This window comes from Falco cherrug, chromosome 2 (assembly GCF_023634085.1).
Source record: "Falco cherrug isolate bFalChe1 chromosome 2, bFalChe1.pri, whole genome shotgun sequence".
Classification (NCBI taxonomy): Eukaryota; Metazoa; Chordata; class Aves; order Falconiformes; family Falconidae; genus Falco; species Falco cherrug.
The window spans coordinates 73,069,705-73,092,878 of record NC_073698.1 but is presented as its reverse complement, the minus strand read 5'-3'; the positions used below and the strand labels follow the sequence as shown (position 1 = coordinate 73,092,878).

Here is a 23,174-nt window from a genome sequence, read left to right as displayed (position 1 = left end):
AGTTTTGAGATATGACTGAAGTAGTTCCAACAAAGCTAAAAAAAGTTCATATTCAGTATTGGATAAAGAAAAAACAATGCTTCAAACTGAGTTTCAATTTGGACTTAGTTCAACCCTCTGCTTTGTATTATAAAATCCTCTACACTTTAAAAGTCTTTTCAGCCCAATATATTAGTCTTTATGGTATTATACGCATACAGCACCCATTGCAAAGTAGCTATCAAGCTTGTCTAATAAGCATTTAAAAAGCACTTTTATGTGTAAAGATATAAAATGAGTTTAGTAGACATTTCTAATAAAATGCACTTACACAAAACCAAAGTGCTTTATTAGAGTCCTGCTGCTTCCACGAAGTACTAGTATGATCTATAGCAGTTTATAACCCCCACCCTGTCAGTACTAATGAAACCTACCCTTGTTTCAGGGGTAGAGCAAAAAAAGCACAAAGACTTCACTCTAAATTGGTCATTAAAAACATAGCATGTATCTTGAAGGAACAGAGAGATCTTAATTTCACACTAAAGAAACAGCTGACTTCCCGATTAAAAAGCCCCACAACACGTAATTGCACTGTAATGTATACCCTTCCTCTTTCCAAATGTTGTATTCCTTATTACAAAATGGTCGCTATAAAAATTAAGGGCAGAGTGGGTTTTGGTATATCAACATTCCTACCTAGTTACTGTTCATTATTAAAACCCAGAGTACTTAAACTCTTTTTGAAGGAAGAAGAGTAACTGTGGATGGTGAGCTAAGAAATGCCTCTTTGCACTACTCATCAATCATGCAAGGCAACATAAGGACAGCAGCAATTCCTATCAAGTCCCTCTTCCCTTTTGCCTGAAGGAACAAACTACTGACAGCAAGTGAAAAACCTTCTCGGCTCGAGTGCCACAGAGCTTGCTGTGAGGAAACAGCACCATGAACTAGCAGCCTAAGAAAGCAAAATCCTAGAGATCACCACTAGCTCATTTCTGCTATCTGGATGCCGTAGCGATTGATAAGTAATAGGCACATGCCAGAAACAGCCATAAAATAAAGAAATATCCAAGTAAATATTTTAAGGGATTAAAAGAGGTTTGTGCGTGTTGCTACTTTCGTTGACCGTGTACTTGAAGAAAGTTTTTAAAGATTTACAGTGTTAGAAACACTAAGCAGGAACATAAAGAGAACACATTTTTTATTTTAAATACAGACAGAATTTGTAAATATTGTACATTTATATTGTTACCTGCAGCAATTTCCTGATTAATGAGCTGGACTTGCAAATTGAAGACCTGTTCATGTACTTTACTGTGAGATAACTTCAGTTTCTCTCTCCTGCTTACCATGTAGCAGAGATTTCTTACCTATGGAGGAACAGCAGGAGACTTAATAAGCAATAAGAAAGTAAATCCTGAAATAGTTTAAAAAGTGCATCAAAACCAGAATTAAACAACATTATGTGCAAAATCCCTTGGCAATGTTCTTGTGAATATTACTAAACACATGTAACTATGAATTTAAAAAAATCCTGGATTTTTTTTTTAATTGCCAATCTTGTGAATGCCTTGACTATACTCTGCTGTATATTTTCGTCTAAGAAGAGTGAATAACCAAAAAATTCCAGTCAAAAGTAATTTCTAAGACTTGCTCGTCTGTAAGCCTGCTTCCACTGTGTACAATGCCAAGGATGCTACTACTGCAGGCAATACGGGATTCTCCCAGAACTTCCCTGCAAAGTGTTTCATAGAATAATTTTTAACAGCTAAACTATGTTTCCCCTAAAATTATTGCAACATTTTGAAATAAAACTTTTTACAAAGCTACCCAAGAGAGGCAGCCTGTTTAGACTAAAACTAACATGCATATCACCTCTAAAAGAACACTATGGCTTCCTGTGCAATGTACACATTTTGGCTGACTCCATGGCATTGACTCTCATGAGGTTCAACAAGGTGAAATACAAGGTCCTACCATGGGTCGGGGCAGTCCCCAGTATCAGTACTGGCTGGGGGATGAAGGGATTGAGAGCAGCCCTGTGGAGAAGGACTTGGGGGTACTGGTGGGTGAGAAACTGGACATGAGCAGGCAACGTGTGCTCACAGCCCAGAAAGCCAACCACATCCAGGGGTGCATCAAAAGCAGTGTGGCCAACAGACAGAGGGAGGCAATTCTGGGCCCCTACTATGCTCTGGTTAGACCCTCCCTGGAGTACTGCATCCAGCTCTGGGGGCCTCAGCACCAGACAGACACGGACACGTTCGAATGGGTCCAGAGCAGGGACTCAAACATGGTCAGAGTGCTGGAAACCCTCTCCTCTGAAGAAAGGCTGAGAGTTAGGATTGTTAAGCCTGGAGAAGAGAAGGTTCTGGGGAGACCTCATTGTGGTGTTTCATTATATGAAAGGGGATTATAAGAAAGACAGAGACAGACCAGGGCCTGTAGTGACAGGACAAGGGGCAATGGTTTTAAACTTAAGGAGGGTAGGTTTAGATTGGACCCGAGGAAAACATTTTTTACAGTGAGGGTGGTGAGAGACTGGAACAGGCTGCCCAGAGAAGCTGTAGATGCCCATCCCTGGAAGAGTTCAAGGTGAGGTTGGACAGAGCTTCGAGCAACCTGATCTAGTAGTGAAAGACGTCCCTGTCCATGTCTTTAAAGGTCCCTTCCAGCCCAAACCATCCCGTGATTCAGTTCCATATAATTCACTATTAGAGTTGATAGCAAAATTTCTACCTCATGTAATGAGAACAGGAAGAGGAACTGAAAGTTCTTGATAAACACTTCAAAGAGCTTTCAGAACACAAAACCAGCATAGGGGCTGGTTGAAAGATATTTGCTGAACATAATTCACTCCACACTCTACCATGTCTGTTCAGAACTGGAACCTCTCTCCCCAGAAAAGAAATTCAAAGATTCCCAAATCTATATTCATCCCAAGATATAACAGTAGAAAGTCTTCGGGCACAAGAAGTTCAGAAACTTTGAGAGAAAATGTTTTAAACTATGAATTACCTCCTCTCAGAATAAGTACATAAATTTCAACAAAATTTCATGCAAACCAACCACCTTGTCAAAAATCTCAAAATAGTTTCCTGAAAGAAAAAAAACATCCCAAAATTCAAACCCTACATTTGAAGCATGTTATGAGTGATTTTGTTTTTCATTTTTAATACGGATCTATATCCAAAGTAGTCCTGAAAAGGGGATCCAAGATGGATTATGACTAGATTCAAGACAACAGTTACACTGACAAGTGATCTTGGCTCCAACACTTATCTCCCTGTATTTCCATGTCCTTCTCCCTCCGCTACCGTTTTCCCTTTTCATACAACACTACTTTCTCTCTTCTGCTTTTCCTTCCCCATTCCTCTGCAATGTCTCTGAAACACATTTAGCACATCCACTTTACTTTTTTTTACATTCGCTATCTATCTCTAAACACTTGAAAACTGCAGGCAATCACTAGCCAACAGGCCAATTTAACGGGCAAAGCCTGGCTTCCTCCCTCATCAGCTGCCAAAAGGCAGCACCCTGTATGCCTTCCTAATAAATTCCTGCTCTGAATTTTGCTGATGGATTCCGTATTTTCAAAATAGCAGCTAGCTGGCAATCTGATAAGAGCTGATAAAATGGTAATTTCCTTTTCCTCCTTCTCAGTAAAGCCACACAAGTAGTGGTAGACTCAGTGAGTTCTTTTCAGACCGCTAACCAACCGTAGCACCTAAGGCAGCTACGTGCAGTGAAAGCATCTAGGTCAAGACAGTGATGAGTGATTCAGCCTGCCCACTACCTGGGACTAGCTGACACCAGCAAAGAAGAGAGGTGAGTAATACTCCTGAATCAGATGCCATGGGAAGTGGTAGGAGTACAGGCCAGCATTAGGGTTCTCTGTGTGTGGAGCCAAAGCGTCACTGTGGAAGTTAACCATCTGGGTCTCCACCTACTTGTCTTCAAACCATGAGGGTAAGAAGCTCTGCTTTAATGCATTTTTAAGATTCTCCAAAAGCTTAATGCATACCCAACCAAAGAATACTTACTGCTTTACCCAAATCCAGAATTGGCTATTTACCATTCTATTATAAACATTACAAAATGCCTTTTTAATTACAAATCAAGAGTCCCTCCATACCAAGACAGAAGGTGGAAGGATAAGAATTTGTTAAGCCTGTCCCATTCCTTTGCTGTTTGCACTTTTGTTTAATAAAAGTCATATTTTTTGGTATTGAATCTGTATCACTAGCAAGTACTACAGCTGGGTCAAAGTAATTTACTCAATTTTTTTTAAACATTTACTCAGTTGAAGTTGAAATCAAAGAGTCAATTAGGAAATGTGTCCACTGTGTATAGAAACATGCATCTTAAAATACGTAAGGAATAACCTGTAAGCAAGTCAGGAAGCACTTCTTTCACACTGGATCTCTCACTGGACTGAGAAGGGAACAGGCAGTGCAGCATATCAAAAGCCTGGAGTTGAAGGCCTTACTTTTTTTTTTTTTTAAATATTATTTTAAAAATCACTTCCCTGTGCTTCCCACATTCCCACTTCTGTTCGTCAACAAAGAAAAACTTTTACCAGTTAAATTCTTACCCTCTCTAGGTCCTGCCTCAAATGCATGAACATCCTCATGCGAGTATGAATACTATCTTCTTTTGGCTGCACCAAGCCATTTTCTTCATCCTCCTTGGGAGGAAACAACGGTTTGTTAAAGTTACTTTTTCGCTTTAATTTCCAGTAATTGTAGATGAAGTCTACAGCAAGTTTAGGAAGGCCAAGTTCTGCTGCAACATCCTCCACTTTAACTAGTGAGTAAAACTCCTCTTCCAGCTCTCGGAGTTTTTGGGCTCGCAAACTGGTTTTCTCGCTCTCCGTTTGCTTCTGGTCTGATACACTCTTGGGGTGCTCATCAACATCAGGCAGAGCATTCTGTTTGTTCTTGCTGTGCTTTAGACAATACGACTTGAACTTAACCTCATCCCCATCATCCAGGATAGTCTTCATCTCTAAACTATGCTCAAAGGCACAGGTGACATGAAAGGCAGTGATGCAGCTTTTCACGGAGCACTACAGACGAAATAAAACAAAAAACCTCAATCACTAACAGCAGCAACAAAGCAGAAAAAAAGGACTGAATCATTTTAATTATATGAAAGTCTATCCCTACAAAAATCTGTTTCCTAAGCACTCTTAAAAATAGCCGTTGATCTCTTGAAGCCGGTGGTACCTGATTTAGTACTTTGTTTGTGAACAGTGTTCAACAGAAGGACATTTCTATCCATCTCTGGCCCACACAGTAGCAGTCCTTATACATCTCAGCCTTATTCAAAAGAAGGCAACTCAGACTAACTCCTAAATCTCTGTGCTAGTGAACTAATTTGATAGTAAACAGGTGTAAAGAAGTAGGCATCTACCCAATGGTCACCTGCATTGTGAAGCATCTCTGAACACAGGAAGAGCAAAATTCAGAACTGAAACTGCCCTTCTCACATAGGCTCACCACAGGACAAGTACATACCTGAATGCAAGCACCAGTTTTCAGTTTGCATAAACTACATACTAGAGCCCATCGACTTGGTGGAATGTGAGACACCTTTGTGATCGGCTCCATCCTTTCTGGGCAAGCAATACTGACCTGTAAACAAAAAAACAGCATTGAAAGCAGTTATCAAGGCAATAAAAACAAGCTCTCCATTAATATCAGAAGAGGAAATACGACCACACGTTCATCTCACTGTGAGAGTTCCATGTGCTTATACTTCTCAGCAAGGGACCCTAAAAGATCCCACATGAAAACAATGGTGTGGAATACTACTAGTTTAACCTGGTGGCTAAAAAGTTGCAATTCTTCAAAACATCTGAGGCATTTACAACATGCCTTGTTACGAACAAGTTGAGAGACTACAGTAAGTGATGCTTATTTCAGTTCCATTCTGGGGTTTGTGTTTTTTTCTGATTGCTGTTTTTCCCTCTGCTGCTTTCACAGGTCTAACTTAAAAAGTACCAATTTACAAGCTACTTGGACCAAACCAGGAACACATACTTACCCAGAAAGTTACTTCTTTAAGATCCACAGATCTGCTACAACAGCTACTTCTGCCAGCTCACCATTCGGGACAGAACCAGATCTATCAGTCAGCAGCCAGGGAAAGCCTCACTTCCAAGCTCTGCCTCTCCACCGAGTGCTCCCAATGCAAGATGTGATTCTAATACACTTTCCTAACTACAGATTGTATCGAGTATAATTTGAGAAAGAATACAACAAACTTCTCTTACTGCAAAGCATGGTATATTCTCTTGTGCCAGTTTTCACATACTTAGTCTGGATGATCCATTTGTCTCTGGTAGACCAGATTATGGATATTAATACTAAAAGAAAGAAAAAAATTCACATAAGCGCAGGATACCTTTTCCTATTCTTTGTTATACTAACATCCACATATCCATTGTGATAGAAATTTCTCAGCTGCCTGTTGTCCATACTCAGAAACAAGGACTGTCCTCCAAAATTTGGACACCAAAACAGACATAAATTAACTCCATAGGCTTCCCTGAGATACTCCTGACAGACAAATTTTATCCAAGGGCAGAAACAAAAAGCTGGCCAGCTCTGAATGACCAACATGCAGAACTGGGCCAGTATGAGAATGGCACATAGCAGAAGATTTCAGTGAGATAAGTGCTCTGTCCCAAGAACGCCAGTCTCCAAAAGCTTGGATTTTGATGCTTACAGAGCACTTTTGGAATTTAGCAGTTGTGTGCTTTGGAGGTCTACCTGCCTGAAGCAGAAATACAATGCTGATTCTCACTAGGAAGAACTCCACACTTTCTATGAACAATCCACCTGTACAGAGCAGACCTGTATTTCCAATGCTGGGATAGAGGCCTACTTCTCAGAAGGGTCAGATCTAAGAATTCAAAGAAAGGAGGTTCCTAGGTCATGCTCTGTGGCACTGTGAGGCCAGAATAAAGCTGATTGCTTAAGAAAGCATTAAGGCTGAGATTTGAACAGCAATTTTTTTTTCCTAGAAAACTTTAAGAGCATTATGCTACAGTAATTTTCATAGATTAACTCCATAATAAGACTCTCCTAGGGAAATCCAGGTTATATGAATTAGTTTAACATGTAATAATTAAACCACTGACTTTACAAGAGCCAGTAGTCCAAGCTGAATTTCCTAGCTTCCCTTTGGGAGTACATCAACAATCACTTGGTGCAAGTGTTCATTTTAAAATCTTCTTAATCTCCGAGGAGGGAAGGCTTTGCTTCAGCAGACCTCCTCTGTAAAGCAGACTTATCCAAAGATACCAGTGCTAAGTTAATCAAGTCTGAGAGTCATAGTTGCTATGCTCAGGCTGACTAATTTTGCTACTCTCTCCTTATCATTGCTCTAAGGATCATTTTAAGTAGGTGGAAAAGATAGCTTTGCAAAAGTTGATCAACAGTTCATGAATGACATAAATTGACTGAATTAAGAGTTGTATTTGTTACAGTACTTCACCCTCTGATCCCCCAAACTGCAGTCCACATCTTGCGGAATATACTGAGGTCAACCTGCTGCATGCCATTTCCAGAAGTCCTCATTAGGAAGATCATGTGATGCTTCAGAGAGGGTCCAGGTTTTACCAGACAAGAAGGAGAATAGGCAGACAATATGCGATGCCCTCATCAGGTAGAGATGACCAATAATTTAATCCATTGTGGCCTTCCTATAAATTGATGGGAAAGCGACAAAGCTGTCCTTGAAATTCTTGAATGGTTCCACAAAATCACGTCCAGCACTCTTAAACATCATCAAATATAGCTTTTTTCCTTCCAAAACGAAAGAGCCTTTCATCAACCTAACTTGACCTTGCTCATAACACAGCTGGTTACAAATCACACAGGTATTTCTGAAACAATATTGTACAAAGATTGACCACAATTCTCATCCCATTTACCACTACACTAAGAGGCAAGACTTCCTCTGGGAATTAAGGGATTGTAGCAACTTGTCAGGTTGTCTATATTCCTCTCAAAAAGATGCAAGAATCTTTGGTGAATTTTTTTGGAGACTGAGTAACACCAGCTTTCCACTGTGCCTCCCAGCAGGAGCTGGGAATTGACATAGATCTTCTCCTTGTCCCTCTCTGTCCCTTTTAATGCTCTCCCTGCTCCTTCCCCAGAGGGAACTCATAAAGGTCAGGAAACATTTATGTTGGAAACACTGTCTATTCAGCTTGTAATGCTGCCTGTTTATATTACGCCACTTGTAAAAGCACAAAGAGGAGCTTACAGAGTCAGGTGTGATTTATTTATACTGGCCTCACGCCACCTGCATGTTTCTGATATTCAAAGAGAGGAGTCAAGGCAAAGTCTGTTTGAACTTCACTGCTCACAAGGGATCCAGAGAGTGGAGAGGCCAACCTTTTCATTCCCAAAACCTCCCACCCCACGGCAGAAATGATCCATCTGCTATAACATGTGGCTGTTTTCTCTGTTATTTCTTCACCTTGTATCAGGTTACATTTTGACTGCTGTACTCTGAAGAACCAGTTTTAAGAGTGGGATAGAGTGAAGAATAGGCTGTTGAAGCATCTTCTCTGTGACTGTTACACACATGAGCTGCCATCTTGATTGTCACCCTGCTGTCCTCTGCGCCCCTGCTAACCAGACAGCCGCAGCTGCAGGAGTGCACAATGATCTGCATCAGTGGCTGGGAAGGGCAGCCCAGTGGCTGGAGCACAGCCACTCACAACGGCAGCTAAGGGTAGTCAGTTTGATACCCTTCCAGCTGTAGCAATGAAAAATAACTTTCTGCTTCAGCTAACACCACATTGATTGAGGGAAGACATAACTGTAATGGGTTATCTAAGGCAGAGAGGGACCTTGAATTTCAAAACACCTGGTCCAAGTTTTCTGGTCTCAATGTTTTCTTTATTTAATTATTTTTTTAACAGAACTCCTTCTAAGAAAACATGAAATAGACTATGCATTTACACTAAAAGACAATAAAGGCAGAAGATATAAACCAATGAGTACACTGTGGAAAGTAAAACCTGTCAAACGTCCCAATCAGTCAAGAGAGGGTCAAGAAAGCCTTGACAGCATAAGATCACAAGGGAGGGAAGAAAAAACATTTTAAGACGGTGCTGAATGAGTTAATGAAGGAAAACACCTGGTGCAATTGCCTGCAACAATGCTAGCCTAGAAGTGGTGACCGAACAAGTCCCTCTGAACCTTTTATCACAAGGCACAGACATGTTTATGGCCCATTCCTCTCTTCATTCTGCCTTGCTCCATTTTGTTGGTTCCACAAGAGGAAACGGCAGTACACTTTGTAATTAATCTGTTTCTTTTTGGGGACTTCCAGCACTACTATCTTGGGGAGAAGAATAATAGGTATATAAGAATACGCTTTCCCCCCTAAAATTTCCATCCTCAGGTCTTGAGACTCTGCGTCTTTCTTGTCCCAATAGCACATAAGGCCATAGTGACCCTCCAGCCAGGAGCTGACCTGCCATTTTAGCACAGATTCCCAAAGGTTTCTTTGGCCTCTCTGGCAACTAGGCTGTTTTACAATGCAGGAGGCAGAGAGAAAATGGATCCAAGAGGCATTTCCCACCCCTACTGGCAGGTGCGACCTCCTCAGTATGCCTGACACACTTGGCATTGGGTGTGGAGGAGACACGGTGCCCAAGGCCTGGAGAGACTTTCAGCCATCAAATGGGCTGTAGGAGCAGACAGATCCAAGGTCTCCCACCTGGGTGCTCCCCTGGCAGCTTCTCCCCCTCAGCTGGAGGGAGGTGGGCAGGCAGGAAGGCAACGTGTGTGTGCTCCATGCCCTGCTGCTGCCCACTTCCCAAACTTGCCACTTCCTTTTTTGCTAGAAAGAGAATCAAGGCAACCACATGCAGAAAGGACCTCTTAGGAAAACCAATCTGCTCAGAGCCAGGAGAGCTTCCAGTCAAGACACTCTGTAAGTACAGGAGAAATCGGGAGTTTTGGGTGTTTGTTTGTTTTTTAATTTTAAAATAAATATTTTGGTTTTCTCTCAACTCCTCTCTCCTTAAAGGTAGAAGAAACTGGGAAGTACAGGCAGCCCTTGAAAGGAAAAGTGCAACTGCAAAGATAAAAGACATCTCCTTGAAAAGCAGATATATGCCTGAGACAGAGCTAGGAATTACACACTGCATCTAGCTGCTACGTTAAAAAATTACTCAATCTTAACATCTCCCTCAAAGTTTTGCAAATGTGAGGCCTGGCTGCACTTAGGAGCAGAAGGTTCAAAAAATAAGGCATCCACCTCCCTTGATGTCACAGTGCTGACAGGTCAGGCTACTGCCTTGCCTTAAACTACCCACTGTAATGGATTTGTGTATCTTAACAGAAAGCAAACAGAAATATTCCAAGTATAAAATGAAACACAAACCCTACCTATACATGAGTTAACATTCCAGTTTACAGAATTATACTGTGATGCTAAACTTGATTCAAATGGAGAAAAAGAGTAAAGCTTCATTATGAAACTCTCCATATACACACGCAGGTGTACCAAAAAAGCCTCTACTTATAAGGCATAACAAAGAAGATAAAAAGCCTCATCTCCCCACTGCTCAGAAAAAGTTTAGTTAATAAAAACCCTAACTACGAGTCTTAGAATCCATCCTATACAAATATGCCATGTTTTGTCTTTTTTTTTTTTTAAAAAAAAAAAGGAAAGAAAAAGACAGTGAATGTATTCATATAAATTATAGACCTAACTGAGCACACAGATTCTTCAGAAAGTAAGAGAGACTATGAAGCTGCATAACTGGTGTAAGCTAGTGTTCACTGTACCCTTTCTAGCAGGTCACTCAGATACCATAATGGCACCAAGAAGTGACTGCTGAGTAAATGGAGAGGACAAAGTGATTAATTAATGGAACATAAGCTGGACTCTCTCCCAGCCTTCACAGACTGTGCAGACTCATCAGAATAAAGCCCGGTATTAAGCCAGACAGACACCTTAAATCATGAGAACATAAAAAGGCAGAGGAGGGAATAAGGAAGGGGAGCACAGAGAGGAGTTTATGATACAAAAGAAAGAGGCAGAAATTAGGTTTTACCTCTGGAATCCAGAGAGCACAGCTCACATGTGCCCACTTGGTCCCTGTCCTGGTAGCTTTCATGGCACCTCCTCTTTTGGGACACAGGAGGCACTGAGGATGTATTCCCAGGACACAGGTGCGACACAGCCAGCTCCCTTCGGGTACTTTTAAGATTCCATAGCACGCCTTGGAAGAAAGAGGTATTGAAATCATTGTGCTGAAACATTTCACACATAAGCATTAATATTCATCCAGAGCAAAGCTTTCAAATAGTAAAGGCACAGTTTGGCCTTCATTTAATACTTCTCTGATTTCTTAAACTTAAAATGAGTCAAGTGATTAAAGAGATAAACAGCTTCTAAAGCAGTCTTTTTATGTTGGTTCCTTTTTAAAATATGTGCTGATATTATTTGTTTGTAGTGTAAAACACACCCACTGTGACTGCACAACACCACTGGTGTTAACCTCTGACTTTGCTTTTAGTGACTTTTAAATTTTTGAAATAAACCCAGAGATGTTTCTTTAAATTTGCTTCTGTATCTAATACTTTTTAAAATCACAATTACATACTGCTAATAACTTTACAGTCTAACATAATTCTATTTAGATGTGAAGGGATGTTAGCTGTTTGACTGAAGACCGCTTCCTGCAACATTAAACCACCTTTGTGGTTACAATTCTGTGAATTGTTTGTTACGTAAAAAAAAATATTTATATAACATTGCAACAAAAACTACAGTATATACTGAAATCATCAGGTGCTGGGGTTTATGCCTATTTCCTGAGTACTGCATTTAACCCCTTCAAAAATGAGAAATTTCTTAAGTTTTGCTAGGTCTGAGAATTAAAAGCAAAAGGAAAAAAGAAAAAAATAATCTGCTTTCTGATTCAAATTTCTAGCAGTTTTTAATGGTTAACTACACATGTATCTAGATACATCCTGCTGTATGGGCATACACACATATTAAGCTAAGTGTATCTGAAAACATGGGCTGCCACCAAGGTGTAATTCCACTCAGCTGCTCCAAATAAAAGGTTTATCAGAAGGGTGGCTTTCAGAGGAAATCCCACCATTCCTAACACTGTCTCTGGGATCAATAACATTGAAAGACTCAACAGAACACGATCATTAGATGTAACCACTCTTCCAGATTCAAATCTAGTATAAAATCCACACACTTGCCTTCCCAGCCTTCTGTTTGTAAGATCTCAGTATTTAATATGAAGTGGTAACATAAAACATTGCACATTTATGTCAGGCTTGTAGAGTAGGGGACTTTCCTGAATTAAACTCTGCAAGGCTGACTAACCTAAATGCAATTTTGATATGACAACTGTTGTAAAACCCAACAGGGGGAGCTGTAATCTAAATTTTACAAGTGATTTTTTTCCTCCTATGTGGCACATAGCCACAAGCATTCTGTCTATTACTAAAGCAGAAGTGACATTACACCTAAAATCACACTTAGGGGCTTGGAAATGGACTGAAACTATTTTCTAATTTAATCCAACTAGTAAGTGGAGGAGGCCTAGACTACTAAACCCAATAATTTCACATGTTTGAGCTTGCACAAGAGGACACGGTGAAGGAGGAAATTTCTCACACTCATTTTTCCCCCAATCTCCAAACCGTGTGATGACAAACAGACTTGAAGCTACTTGGTGAACCAGAGCCGAGCCAGATTAAAAATCAAATTGATTGGTTGTTGTTGTTAGGATTAGCTCTAGCCCAGATACGGTCCCCAGTTCATTTTGGGCAGATCCGGCACGGGGAAGGTCAGGAGCAAGGAGGCAGCAGGCCACCAGCTCAGCCTCAGCTGTCAGGAGGCAACCACAAGCCTCCAACTGCAAATGTATCATTACCTTTGAAGAGGCACAAGCAGGGGCTGAAGCAGACAGCCCAGCTGCCAGCCGTATTCCTGTCACTGGCTGCGTTACTGTGGCACTCCAGCTCACGCGGCTGCTTCACATGGTGAATCAGATCAGGAAAACGGCCGGGCTAGAAGCCAGCCCACCGTGAGCAGGGAGATGACAGGTCCTTTTTCAGCCAGATGTTTTCCAAGTATTACTTGCAGTCGTTACAAAAATACATTTAAAAAAAACCACCTTCTTAGTCTCTTCTCAATTTATAGCAAAAACTCCTTCCAGAACAGAACGCACAGAAACCACAGGATTCATATCCCTTTTTTGATTATAAGGATACCTCTGCCTGACTATGTTGAGCTCAGTCAGTGTAAAGTCTTGGCTACATGTGAAACTCATAAACATGAGCAACATTCAGACTGAGAACACCATTACTGCAGGTGCTTATGCCTGCTAAAAAAGATCAGTCTGTTAAAGTGCCTACATGTTGTTTCAGACGGCTAAATTTGGACAGCTCGTGTCTGGCCAATTAACTAGTAAGTCACAGAGGAAAAACCCCAGCTCTGAAACAAATGATCTTTAAATTCTTCACAAATAGGCAAGCCATCATTTCCTGCCCTGTTCATCTACAAAAGCAGGTTTAATAATAGGGGGAAAATTGTTTACAGTCACAGAGGAAGTACTTGCAAGTCCCAAGAACACATTTTGTGTTCCTATTAGACTGCAGATGTCCACATATTTACCATGCTACGCCACTTACTCTACTGTAGCTGTCAGGGTACAGAAATTCAATTTAGTATTACATCACCCTTCCTACCCAGAAAATCACAAAGCCCTCCTATTAACATTTAATACCAGTTCAAAGCCACACTTGCCAAGGTAAACTAAGACCACAGGACAGTGTCAACATTTGTGCAGGCACTAACCTGATGGACACAAATATTACATTTGTCACAAAACACCATGTCATTCCCATCTTCACTGTCAGGGGACCGGCACACATCGCAGATGACGTCTTCATCATATTCAATACCCAATCCTTCTTCAGTCTCAATAGCGTGATTCATGTTCTCATGACAGTGCCGTTCCAGCACTTCAATTGTTTTTTCCATTGTGTTTTCATCCAGGGGCCCGCATCCTGTGACACAGAATAGGGAAGGGGAATTAGAGGACAGTCAGGTGTCTCTGACAGAGTCTGAGATGCAAGAAGAGAAGACAACTTCTAGCAACTAAAGCAGCAGACACAGCGTCTTCTCTCCCATCACACATGGAAAAAATAATAATAATAATAAAAAAAAAAAAACCAAAAAAAGAAAACCTTTTTCACTCACTGGCTAGTTGTAGCATTATTCTATAAATACAACTAGAACTAGAATAGAAGTTTAAGTTGTACGTAGAACACTAGACTGCCTGTTCAAGAGAACACTACAGCCTAAAACAGACAGCAGTTGCTGTAACTACTAGCAGCTCTCATATAATCATTCCTCCATCTCCCTGACTTTAAGAAACAATAATGACATCCAAAATCACATACAATGTTCTTCTGAAGACTAACTCCCCAGGAAATAAAACTTACCAAAACACTTTAGATCTTATAAAGATAACAGAAGTTACCACCACCCAGTACTACCCAGTACACTACTTGACTGATCAGCATGACAGTTATGAAAAATGCTTCTTTTGTTTTGTTGTGGGCCTTTAAAAATAAATTAGTAAATAAATATACTGTTGACAATCCATACTATCTGTTCACTTGAACACTACACATGCCATGTATATACACTTACAACTAATCAAACTTAGTGGAAGCAGAACCACTTAAAAAGGATTTGCTGTGACACTGGTCCTCAGCTTGCAGCCTCAAGACATATGCTACAAAAGAAACCCTACAATGTTCACAGCTACAAGAAACCTCCAAACTGCATCCTTTTCAAAATCCTCAGTCAAAAACCATGCTGCTGCCCATAGTTTACTATTTACTCAGACCTTCAAAGGCCTCCAAAGGATATTCATGTAACATTAATGTCAGAGATTAACATTTTAACTGCTTGACTATGCACAAGAACATGGCTATCAATTTTGATTCCTTGTTGCAAACCATAAACAGGGAGATGGAAAAGATAAATGACTGCTGATACAAAGTGCCTTCTGCTATTAAACTGTTCTCTCCCATGCCCAGATATTTTCTCACTCCCTGAATGAACTAAGTTACAGGATCATCCAGGTGTGAAGAGGACCTTCAGAGGGGCTCCAGCCCAGTCCCTGGCTCCAAGCAAAGCCAACAGTGAATCTCCAAGGCAAGACTGTTGCTCAAGTATGTCTAGTCAGATCTTGAAAATCTCCATGAATGGAAATCTGCCCCACAGAAAAGCTAACAGCATCTCTGCATGCCTGGGAAGCTTGTCCTTGCTTCTGCCTCTTACATACATCCTTTAGCACTGGAGCTCAGTTGTGAGCTCTCCTTCACCAAACCAGTTTCCTGACGCATCTACTTGGTCTCCTGGATGTCTGCATGGATCTTTCTTGTGCTTGGAGGAGACTGTTCTTGAAATCCTGCTAGCTCTCTTAATAGCAGTTCCATTCTTTGAAGCTGCCTGCCAGATCCCACCTACCAATTACCCAAATAAGTAGAAACCTGCTCTCCCAAAGCCCACGACCAGAAGGCTACTTCCTTTCCTCGCTACCCTCAGGATCTCAGTCACCACTACTTCCTATTATCACAGCCCTACAGATTTTTCCTTGTTTGTCAACAGCAAATCCAGGTGATGCCAGATATCTCCCTCTCTTGCCCACCTGTCCTTCCTAAAGGACCTGCAATCATCCATGGAAGAATGCCAGCCACCCAGGCTATTCCACCACAACTCAGTTATTCCAGTGATAATTCCAAGATTATTTTCCATAGCTCACTCCCCCTTATGGCCCTCTGTATCCACAACTTGCATGGAAAAAAGAAAGTTTATTTAGCTACAAGCTAACATGTGTGAAACTTAATTACTTTGTTAAGAACCCAGCATGCAAGCTCCTCAGAACTCCAAATTTGTAGCAACAGTATGTTCGAGTTTAAGAAATGGAAACATCTGCTTTTCCTACATAAAATTTTTAACTTTGGAAGTCCTAAAATTAATTCCACCTGGTGTGGGCTTTTTCTCTCCTGCCTCACTCTGCAAAAGTTGCACATGGTTTTGGATGTGCAGAACTTCTTAGGCACAACAGGTAAAACACAAAACATTAACAGATTGAGCAAGTAATTATTTTAAGCATTTTTACCTCCTGTTTTTCTTAGCATTTCCATTCAATTCTCATTCAGCAATTTTTAAGATATCTCACAGACCAGACTATAACTCAAACAGCAGAAATTAACTGCTGCTTTTAAAATTAGAACATGTTGTGAAATTACCCATTTCTGTAAGCTCTTCATTTAGCTCTTGAAGCCAAAAGATGTCCATGTCATCCAAGTCATAGCGACACACAGATTCTGCCAGTTCCAAAATGTTGATGTAACCCGGTTCTGTAGGCTCTTGGCTGGAACAGTGGATGTATTTCCTGGGTCGCGTATACAGTACTTCTTTCACCTTTTCTGCTACAACCCTAAAGTAAAAAAAGAAATAGAGAGTTACAGCTTTTTAAGACTCATCCTCGCAAGACATGAAATATTTGCTGTAAGTGTGAAGAAATCAGCGTTTCACAGATCTTAAACTCGCCAGCAAGTGTAGCCAGGCTAGGGAGACAGGATTCTGTAAATGTCATTTCTTCACACAAAATGTGCTAAGGTTTGCTACGTATACAGAATCCTTTTTAAAATGTAAGCCTGTGCATATGATTTTCAATTTCACAAATGCTACTAGTGTGATGATGCAAATGTTTTTGAAACTCACAGAAAGTACTATGCACAAAAGCCCCTACAATCTTTGTTCTATATTCTTCTTAAATGATAGAAGGAAATCTTGCCAACTGATTTCTTGAAAATACCAGCTTTTTCATGAAAGCTTAGTTTATTCTACTGCAGCATGTCCATGTGTGTGAAGAAATGCTTGCTCCTCATTTGGGATAAACAAGCTACCCATATTTTGTAAATGACGCTTTATCCATGCTAAAAATGAATATTTTTGTTATGTAAGAACTATTCTGATGCCAAGCAAAAATGTAAAGGGGAAAAAACAGCTAAAAATCAACCAGAAAGCAAGGGAGAAAAATACTGGTGTTCTCAATCTTCCAATTATTTTAAGAGATAAAACTCAGTGTTTGAGTAGTAAACTAGACTATGGGAAAGGAAAGACTGGCCTTAGCTAGATAAAGTCAATCTTTTTCTGAATTCAATACATGAGGCCCTGCATGTGAAAGGAAGACGGGGAGATACTGAATGGAATGGTGCCATGTGTGAGCAGCTCTGCATGCTTTCTGGAGCTAAACCCTCCACAGGACAAGGATAAAAGAAAAGCTGAGGGAAACAAGGCAAGAGAAGTAAGGAATGAGCAGGCAGCAGTCAAGCAGTATCCCACGTAATTCTTATTGGACAATGTGGGTTATCAGTATTAGCACAAACAATGTTCTTCTGCCGTTCTTCTTTCCCCTTCACCTTGCTCATTTTCCCCTCTTGTTCCCTTGTGAGCTTTTCTTTTCTCCAGTCCAGCCAAATCTATAGCAATTTTTTCCTCTAATGTAATACTGCTGGTATGAGATGCAATATATTTATTTTTAATAACTTGGTACTGACAATAGCCCCAGTGGAAATTAAATTATGCTGGCATCAGCACTTTCACTGGACAATTCATTTGTCTTTGTCTCAAAGACCATGTTGGCAATAACATTTCTACATTGAAACATACTCTGTTTCCACCAGGAAGAGCTGCAGGACTACAGTGTTGCGTTTTCCTAGTCTAAGCACAGTGTGAGAGAACAAAAGATTATTTATCTATTTCCTGAAACAGAGATCACTGAACTTCTATAAAGTTAAGCAGCTGTGGTGAGAGAAGGCAGAAAGGGTTAAAGCTTTAGCAACAATAACCAAAATTAAACTATATGAACAAGTGAGTAACTTCATCAGGTATCATTAAATACTGCATGCCTACTGCTCTGTATCATCATGCTTCACAGGGAAGCCTTTCAAGTAACATGTGTAAGATTTGTGTTTATTTTTAATTTATTAAACTCACCATATTCAAATGAGAAAAGTTTTTAACTCATAGCACCATGTGACTCAGGAAGAGATCTCCTTTTCAAAACTTGCAATGTAGATACACTAACAGTGTACAGATAGAACCAGATCTGGACTGAAGTGTGTCCTGGTTTCAGCTGGCATAGAGTTGATTTTCTTCACATAAAAAATATTCACAGAAATGTTTTAAAAATTGGTACTTGTTTGGTTTAAGAACATGCCTGAAGGCTGCTGCATTGGAGATTTATCCGTAATAACACAGGAAAGGTGACTGCATTCAGACAACCTACTTTGAGAGACCACCTTCTCCAAATTGATGTTTCTTGCATGTGACCTGTTTCTGATCGCCATTACCTGAGAGAAGGCTGTGGAATAGTTTCTGGGCTGGCTGGAACCTGAACCCCTTTCTCCCATTCTTGTTTCCACGTGTCCGCAAAGATATAATATTCATCAGGGTTGACATGGTGAGAATCTGGTAGTTTCATGGCACTAATGAGATCCTTGCGGAACACCTGCAAGAAACACCAGGGAAAAGAGTGGCTTGAGAAAGAGTGTTGTGTCAAAGGAAGCAGTAGGTGTTTTTCTTAATTCACACTGAAACAATGCATATACCTTGATAATTTTTTAAAAAGAGTATCATCATATAAACTAGTAAACTTGAGATTACCTACATTATTAACTCTCAGTGTTATCAGGTGCGGTATGACAAGTTTGTGCTAATTCAAAAGCACACTGTTGCCCGAACGCTAATCAGAAGGAAGAAGGCCGTTACAGGTGACCAGGGAGAGAGGAAAGGAGGCCTGGGTCTGATTTAAGACTCCTCACCCTATCACTTTCAAATGACTTATTTTACTTGTCACTCTGTAGGCTTTTACCCCAACTTAGACACAAGGTAGCATATCCTTTTCTTTCGCTCAATTTAGCTACTTTAAACTGTCATATTCATCATGGGCTACGAACAGTTGCCATGGCGAAATTGATGTATAGGCACTTCTTCGTTTATTAAAACCACTTGAAGTTTTACTGGTCAGGATCTCTGGGATCAAAGATGAACAGCTGCCTTTGCTGAAACACAAGACCTGTGTGGCTCTGTGCCTGAACCCCAGCGATGCAGGCACAATCCAGCCTCAGCATCCTTTAGCAAACCTACGCAATGAAACGCGCCATCATGAAACAAAGCAAACTCACGACTGACAGTCCTCCAGCCATAACATTCAACTCTTGGCTCAAGAGGATTTTGTTTTTACAAGCATACAAACACAATTATCAGTCATGTCAAAGCTTACTTAATGTCAATGTCTGTCAAATACAGATGCAAGCAATTTAAATAAAAGGCATCTGCATCTTTTGTAATTTTTTTTTCCTCTGCTGCTACAATGCACCAGTTTAACATTCATAAAAGCAAAAGAGTGACTATGGCTTAGTGTTAGGGAGACATCACAACTAATTAACTGTATTATCATAACGAGAAATCAAATCCTCAAAGGGCAATAAAATGAAACGGAAAATATCCCTGTAATAAAGCTGTGGCAGGTTGAACTCTCTTCTTACTATTTCAGTTTTATAGCCAGAAGAGTGATAAAATATCTCAGAGCCAAATATCTTCATGTACCCTTTTCAATTTGACAGCACCAGACCGGTTATGCTTACTGCAAAAATTCTCAGCTGTTCTTGGAAAACATCAAGTAAACATTATTAAAAAAGGCTCTATGCTAAAAACAGGTATTGAAATAGGCTGCGGGTGACCTGGAACATCGGTGTTACTTCATTATGTCCTACAACCACATCTCACATGGGCTGCCAGGAGAGCAAGCTGACTGAGGGAACTCAACACCCAGACTCAAGGCTCTCTTGCTGCTGCTGTGTTATCTGCTCTGGGTCAGACCAGACTGTTCACTGTTGTCTTCTGTGTAAAACTCCGCAGGTACCTAACCAGCCTGATTAACATCTGAATGACAACAGTGAAAGCATTAAGACTGCAAGCATCCACTTTTTCCCAAGCAGTATGTGAACACACAAAAAAAGTAAAATTATTTGTGCCACTTAAAAGGTATTTTCATTTTCTGTGTTACAGATACAGAACCAGGATTATGAGAAACACTAACATGGGACAATTCCAAAAGGACTCCAGAAGGAAAAAACAATCCAATAAATAAGTAGTGCAATGACTGGTTTAATTATCAGAAAAGATATTCCTTAAAATTTATCTAAGTGTTTTACAAACTACCTTTTAAGCCACTGACGGAATATAGAAGTAGAGTGCCTCATATCAAACCCACTATTTTTTAAGCATTAGATCAAAAATGCTATTAAAGGCATCAGTATTATAACTACATTGCTTAGCAGCAAAGTCATCTTCTGATCATCCATTATGTATGTGAACTGTATCATTGCTATTTTTAGAGCACAAATCCCCTGGATTTTTGTTGTTTTTCTGACTGCTGTACAGTACTGACCACATCATCACCATGCCACAATATTAAGTTTTCTAAAATTTACAGTAGAGCTACCACCGAAGGTCAGAGATTTAACCAATATAAAGGTAACTGCTGAAATCTGAAGGAACCCCAAAACTTGACCAAGAGACCAGTTCCTAAGAACTGCCTATTCATACCTGTGATAATAGTGCAAGTGAGTATTTATTTCCTGCAGATGCTTGGAATCATTGGAATAATCTCTAGTCCTCATCATTCTTTATTTCTTCATGTCTGGCCAAGCAGGGTCTTCCAACAGTAAAATACTCTCAGAGGACAGTGTATGAGAACACTCACTCTGTATTTCCTTTGTTGTGGAAGTAAACCAAAACACCCAGGGGTCCCAAAGAGAGTTTTCTGACAAATCAAGTCAATTTTACCTCAGCAGTCAGCCTCAAGGCTATGAACTAAGCCAACTCAATGAAGAGCAGACACACACCTTCAGGATTTAGATACCCAGCTTTTCCTCATGGTTGTTTCTTTTTGAACACTTGTTTCAAAACCAGTGCAGCTCCTTTACTAACTATCCAACTGGCAACAGCTAGTCCGCTCCACAGCACATACTCTCCTCTTGGCAAGGACCAACTTCACTTCCAGTTACCCCACAAAGTGCAGTGGTCATCCTTCGGTTACCCAAAAGCAGTTCTATTTCTTACCATACATAAAACATAACCCTTCAATTTTATTTTAATATAATCTGTAGTATCACACATCTTGAGAAGACCCATGCCATGTCTAGGCTAATAAAGCATTCTCATTTGGACACATCATTCCTCAAGAGCAGACTCAGCTAGCTCTGCATGTCTTTACCATGATAGAGAAGGGCCTTGCACAGCTGAGCTACAATTGACCACAGCTAGCGGAGCCAGGTCACACACACAAAAATGGGAAATTCCCCAGCACTGTAAGTACTTGCTAAAGTTACTTTGTGACAGTGGGATTTAAAAAAAAAAAAAAGAAAAAAGAAAAAAGAAAAAGCAGCAATTGAAAGCATGAAAGAAGAGATGAGTTTTAGCCCTGCTTACCATGCAAGACTGCTTGGTCTGAACTTGTCATTTGATTTTGCTACCAGGAATTTTTAGTTTCAGCTGAAAACGGTGCAGTACTTTCAGCTAATGACGTCAATGAAAAATGTGTTTGCTTATGTAGTAATAATAGTCATCATCACTTTGTTGAGAGACTAATAATTATTTTACGCTTTAGAGCTGGGGCTTAAATCTAGAAGAGACCTTGTTCTTTGGTCAAGATTAGCTTTTTGCTCTGCAGTAGAAGTCTGCCTTGTTTTGCTAAGGCAATAAGAACGTCCTAGTCACCTCCTACAGAGATGCACCACAACTCTAAAGCCTTCAAAAGCTAAATTCTACAAAAATTCTCCAGAAATAAGGATGCTCTGCTCCCCCATGGCACTAATGCACCAAGCAACAACAATATCACAGAGCTGTGGAAGGAGAGATATGGTTCATACATTTTATTTGTTTTTCAGACTTACGAGTCTTATTTGGAAATTATGTTAGAAGAGTATGTAAAAAAAAATTAACTTCTTAGAACCTGTTTGTAAATGCTTCATCAAAAGCTGTCTGTGACTTCAACCCAAATTCCTTCTGGAAGCACTCTATGAAAATCCATTACATAATCTTTCTCAAAGGACTCTCCTGTGCTTACTCTGTGAATAAATCAAGCCTGTGAAACAAAGAACACGATTTTGTGTGGAATATTTTTATACACTAAAGATACCAGGGATGATACAAGTAATGCTACAGAGAATTACACTGAAGTATTAACACTGAAGACAGAGAATGGGTCTTGACTATACAACAGCCTTCTACAAACCCTATCTTCATTGAACAAGTCAAACATCAGATCTGCACAGACTGCAGCCACCTTTTGTTCAAGACCACTGCAAACCTACCACATTTAGAAGAGTCAAATACCTTTTCCAATACCCCTCTGCAAGATACTACTGAAGCTGACCGATGCTATTGCTCATTCACCCTATCTTGCCCAAATGCATGTGTGAGGGAAAACAAATAGATTGTGCTACCTCTTAAAATGGAAAGAAAACCAGTATTTCTTCCTGTGACACACTCTGAGCTTTCCAGTACTTTGACCATTTGCTTACAAACCCCCAAAACAAAGGTAAGCCACTTGTCACAGGCACCTAGGCCACCACTGGGAACCACACCTCAAAGGTTGAAGTAAATTATGGGTTAACTGCTGTGTTGTTAAAATCAAAGCAGGATTTCTGCTGGATTGTATGTAATCGCTTCAGTCCTAAGGCTTCCCCTGCTCCCAGCAGAGCCCCAAGTGAGTCAGCAACACACACTGCTCATGCTAGGTGCCCACTGCTTAGGGCCCCCCCAGAAGACCCACTGTGTTAGAAACAGAGCACCATGATTTTTAAAAACACAGGAAGAAATTACTACGTCCTGTCCTGTACTCCCACAAGAGTATACTCTCAGAAATCTTTTACAGAAAACCATGTGGAATGAGGGCCAATACCCTCTCCAACCAGAGAAAGCTAAAACAGCTAGTATTTTCCTGGATTTTTGGTCTCCTTCGCAACCCACCTTGAAGGCCAGCTTTGAAATTCCAGGTGCCAAATGTTCAAACCACAGTGGGCACTTTCTGTAAA

At 40.3% G+C, this 23,174-nt stretch overlaps 1 protein-coding gene across 5 annotated transcripts in view; it reads right to left on the bottom strand.

Moving 5' to 3' along the window:
• JADE3 (jade family PHD finger 3) overlaps positions 1 to 23,174 on the bottom strand; it is a 68,536-nt gene that overhangs the window by 3,732 nt on the left and 41,630 nt on the right. For all 5 annotated transcript variants that reach the window (XM_055701964.1, XM_055701966.1, XM_055701967.1 and 2 more), the window contains 7 exons: positions 18,423 to 18,580; positions 16,311 to 16,501; positions 13,840 to 14,051; positions 11,069 to 11,236; positions 5,499 to 5,615; positions 4,574 to 5,047; positions 1,232 to 1,349 (listed from right to left, as the gene is read on the bottom strand). In XM_055701964.1, the coding sequence (XP_055557939.1) occupies positions 1,232 to 1,349; positions 4,574 to 5,047; positions 5,499 to 5,615; positions 11,069 to 11,236; positions 13,840 to 14,051; positions 16,311 to 16,501; positions 18,423 to 18,580 (1,438 nt within the window). The remainder of the gene's footprint in view (positions 1 to 1,231; positions 1,350 to 4,573; positions 5,048 to 5,498; positions 5,616 to 11,068; positions 11,237 to 13,839; positions 14,052 to 16,310; positions 16,502 to 18,422; positions 18,581 to 23,174) is intronic.